Below are 5077 nucleotides of genomic sequence, written 5' to 3' on the forward strand. Positions count from 1 at the left end.
GCGCACGCAGGAAGAAAAGTGCACCAGAGTCATGACGCAGTTTTAGGAGAGCCTTCCTCGCGGAGACCTTTCAGTCCGGGACGTTTTCTTCCACCGAGCAACTTTAACTTCCTCCCCGTAGTTTCCCCCGTTTCCGAGCCCGCCGCTCAACGGTGTGATGCCCGCCGGGATGTTCAGCATAGACAGCATCCTGTCCGGCCGGCCGACCTGCAAGGAGCCGCTGCTGCTGCACCGCAGCGGCCCGGTGGTGCTGTCCGCCGGCCTCACGGACTCTATCTACACCGACTACAACGGACTGTACTCGGCCACATGCGGGCCTTCTCCCCCCGGCGTTCAGTCCGTGAGCGGGACCCGGATCGGATATAACGGCTACTACTACGGACAGCTGCACGTGCAGGGCGCCGGAGGAGCGCCGCCGTGCTGCGGCTCCGTGCCCGGCCTCAGCCCGCAGCAGTGCCCGTGCATCCCGGCAGGTAGGACCAGAGCCTTCCTCTCTTCTAGTCTTACCAGCTCCAGCGTGGAGCTCCTCACTTATGAAGAGATCCTCACAACACACATCATTATTTTTTATTTTTGCTTGGCTCTTATAATTCCAGTTTAACAAGAATAAAAAGAGTTCTGTGCTTTAGTCGCGCCAGGTCTCTTTTTGACCCCAAATCAGAAGACTATACTATGTACACTATATTAGTATATTATCTAAACCTGTAGTGATACATGCATTTTTATGACATATATATATATATATATATATATATATATATATATATATATATATGGATGGATGGATAGATATCTTATGCGCAAAACAACGAATTGCGACATTAGTTTACTGCATGAACTCCAATCTTTACATTTCCACACCGACAGCAACCCTGAGGGTCTGAGTGATATGAGATGATGTGTGACGTTATCTCGTGTGTCTGTGACCCCGGTGCGGAACATGCCGCTTTACGCACGAGCGTAACAAACTGGTGCACACAAAAGGAACGACTGTTTCAAACGGCCTGCCACAGTGAAGTTAAACACAGTTTGTTATTTTGAATGCACGAGCAACAATATTTAGTGCATAACGACACCACGCTTTAGTGTCAAATGTCTCTATTTGACGCACCAGCTGTAACCCGCGTGCACACCGAGGCCAGAGGTTCAATCAGCCGCATTACTTCAGAGCACCGTGCATGTGAGTGTGCGCGCTGCGGCTGTTTGGTGACGCTTCTCCCCGTCCTGCAGGCTACGACAGCCCGGGCTCGGTGCTGATCTCCCCGGTCCCGCACCAGATGATGTCCTACATGAACATGGGCAGCCTGTCGCGCACCGAGCTGCAGCTCCTCAACCAGCTGCACTGCCGCAGGAAGCGGCGGCACCGCACCATCTTCACGGACGAGCAGCTGGAGGCCCTGGAGGGTCTCTTCCAGGAGACCAAGTACCCGGACGTCGGCACCCGGGAGCAGCTGGCCCGCAAGGTCCACCTCCGGGAGGAGAAGGTGGAGGTAAGAAGCGCTTCTGCTTTTTGGAATCACTTATTCAGGAGGTTTGGAGTCAGACTCACTCAGATGCTCTCAATTTAGAGTTTACTTTAGTTCAACGTCAAATGAGCAAGGTTATTACAGTAACACATTATTATTATTATTATTATTATTATTATTATTATTAGTAGTAGTAGTAGTAGTTGTAGTATTGTTATTATTCATGTGTGCCTTATTGTAGTCCGTTATCCATACATTTGAATTATTATACAATATTGTTTGTCTCGTCTCTCCTCAATTTAACGGCCATGTGAAGTTCATCTAAACAATGAAAATGAAAAGCAGGTGACGTAATTTGGCTCTCTTTAAAATAACTACATGGTTATTTCACGAACACGTGAGATCTTACAGTGTAGATTTGTTTTTTGTTTGTGAATTTTTGGTTCAATAATATACTATATGATAACATAATGATATGATAAATAATGGCATTTTCTAAGGATAACCAGGCTATATATTAAACAACTTAATAATAATAATTATTATTAATAATAATAATATCTATGACTGATCATTATTTTATTTTTATTAATCAAAGTAACACAACTCAGCTTGACGCTATTTTAACTGAAATTACATTTAAAAAATCACGCAATGTCATACTTTTCGCATGTGACATCATTATGTGAATACTGTTTTTATATTTAATAGTCTGTAAATATATATATATATATAGAGAGAGAGAGAGAGAGAGTATATATATATATATATTCTTAACTAAGACAATAACTGTACATGCCGGAGTTTGCCGCCGATGATTCAAAGTGCAGTGAAACATTACAGAGAAAACGTCCACATATCACTATATAATACATCGGTATTATTATTATTATTATTAATAATAATCAATATACAATAAATACAATCGCATAGAGTGTCACAAAATAAACATGTTAGGCTTCTGATAAATAAAGACTTGGTTTTAATTCCAGCTTTAGATGATAAACTCTTGTATCTGCTCTCTCAGGTTTGGTTCAAGAACAGACGCGCGAAGTGGAGGCGGCAGAAGCGCTCCTCCTCAGAGGAGTCAGAGAACTCTCAGAAATGGAACAAAACGCCCAAAACGTCCGCGGAGAAACCCGAGGAGGCGAAGAGCGAGGCGGACTCGGACAGCTGATCGCACCGCGCGCGTGGACATCCCGCAGGAGGCGCGCGGGTGGTGTGGTGAACGTGTTGCACAGTTGTACATAATCTACATTTTTATTATTGACTCTGTGTCCGCTATTTATATTTAATTTAACTTGTTGACGTGGCTGAATATATCGTAATGTTGTAAGTGGATATTAAATGTTGTAACTCTGGTCCCCTGTGACGTCATTCATGGGCTCAGCCGCCGCAGGGAAACACGTGGAGGTAAAACACGAGAGGCTGAGCATCACAGTGTTGTGAAGTAATATGCCGACTTTTGTGTTTTTTTTTTCCATTTTGAAAAAAATAAGCCAACCTACGTAAAAGGACAAAGACTATTCATTAAAATATAGATGAAACATCAGCAACACGTTCGTTTCTTCTTCTTCTTCTTCTTCGTTCATCCGGGCTTTTAAGTGGGAAGACAGATTCAACCATAAACCATAAATTATGGAGACGTCAAGTTATTGAACAAGAGGGACAGATGCAAATAATACATTTAACTTATATTTAATCGACGATACCGATTATAATTGCACGCTAACAACGATCGAATGAAATGAAATTGGCTAATTAATTCTAGTAAATTAACAAACTCATCTCGATCATGGTTTCTTTTTTATAAATTATAAATAGAAAGTATTTAATAAGTAACACAATATTTAGATTGGTCTACATAGACTCTAAATTAACTATTTGAAATAATTACAATAAATATCTTAATCTCTGCATTATTTTCTCCACATACAAATATGCAATGATGACTGCTGGGTAATGTGTGTGTTGATGCTGTCCAATGACAAGGCTCTATTTGGTCCTCTGAAATATACGGTAGCTTTTTTAGGCGCAAAATGTGCGTGCGTGCGGGTGTGTGTGCGCGTGTGCTTAGCGTGAACTGTATATGACTGGGACCCTGAACTACCCTGGCGTCAGTACATCAAAGAGAAAACTACACGAGTTCGCTCAGTGCGTGGGGTGCGCGTGACCGAGCCGCGTGGAGAAAGAAGTGGACAGCGAAGAGAGGACGAGAGGAAGAGAGGACGAGAGGAAGAGAGGACGAGAGGAAGAGGCGACGCTTAGCGCGCTTAAAGAAAAAAAAAAAAACGTAAGGGGGTGAGGCAAAAAAAGTGGCAAAATTACAGAAACAACATGGTTATTGTAAAAAAAAAAAAATACTATTACGCGAGTTGATATCGTTTTAAAAAGTAATGATGGCATCGAGAGATAATCATGCTCTACAGAGCTGATACCGGTATCTCCTCAAAGCTTAAATAACTATCGACATCACATTCATGTATCACAAAAAATGGAAATATTTGTGAGGTTTCCTGAAGCCGTTCTTGCGCGTATATTATATCTAATTATTACATAAAGTCCACCTTTGTGAGTCCTGATGTTCCTGGTCGTTGACAACGTCGTTGCTTACACGTCATCAGAGCTCATGTCTGTAAATGAGGACAACAAGAAACACGTGACTGATAATAACTGTAACACCTAGCATGTCCTTGAATTTACATATTTCCCAAAATGTTAACCAAATTGACAATGCATTATTAACATAATTTTAATGTGTTACCATTTTTGCTTATATCACTGTTTGATTATAACTAGAGGTATTCATAAACATTCATAATGCGTTATAACACATTACAAAGCATTAAATTCAAATCATTCATGGTTCTGTTGGTCACTCACTGAACTTATTTTGCTGGGATATTTTTTTTAAATAATTCAGACAGTTGTAATAAAGTGTTAATAATACACTTTGTAAAGGTATAATTTATGACAGAGCTCTTGTATTTAATTGCAGTAGAGGTGTACCTAATAAAGTGGACACTGAGCGTATGCGTTACTGGCACAAGAGGAAACAAAACAACAACACAAATGGGAACAGCTGTGGATGTAACATGTCCTCTAGAATCACGACATCGGCCTTTAGACGTCAGCCGCTAACTTTGACTTTCTCATTGAAATAAAAAGTATAAAAGAGATCAGTTTTCAAAATACGACTCACTTATCCGGCAATTCAGATCAGAGCCACGGGCACTGGACTCATTGTTAACTTGAGGGTATTCTATAAATGAGAATAATTAACACGTATTACCAGTTGAGTATTTTATAGGAGGATTTCCGTCATTTTTAGACCCACAAAGGTGAGAAAAAAGGGACCATCACATTGAGAAGTACAATTAAAAACAGAAAATACATTTGAGTTAAGTCAGAGAAATAAAATAAGAACAATCTTATAACCTCAGAAGATTATTATTTATTATTTCCACCAGTCTAATCAATATAAAACGTCCAAAAGTGATAAAGACAAACATGTGGAATACGAGTGGCTAACAGTGGCGTCTAGCGGCTCATTGGGTCTGAAACAGTGCAGCTCTCCTCACGGGGAGAAGCTTTATCCTGGACCAACACAT

General features: G+C 41.1%; 1 protein-coding gene across 1 annotated transcript; it reads left to right on the plus strand.

The window, feature by feature from the left end:
- Positions 1 to 157: 157 nt before the first annotated feature.
- gsc (goosecoid) lies at positions 158 to 2643 on the plus strand (the record flags this gene model as incomplete). The annotated part of the gene is made up of 3 exons (XM_079237216.1): positions 158 to 473; positions 1231 to 1490; positions 2494 to 2643. 3 exons carry the CDS (start codon positions 158 to 160, stop codon positions 2641 to 2643), a joined length of 726 nt encoding a protein of 241 aa, XP_079093342.1.
- Between the last annotated feature and the right edge of the window lie 2434 nt (positions 2644 to 5077).

This window comes from Taurulus bubalis (genome assembly GCF_910589615.1).
Source record: "Taurulus bubalis genome assembly, chromosome: 1".
In the NCBI taxonomy this organism is placed as follows: Eukaryota; Metazoa; Chordata; class Actinopteri; order Perciformes; family Cottidae; genus Taurulus; species Taurulus bubalis.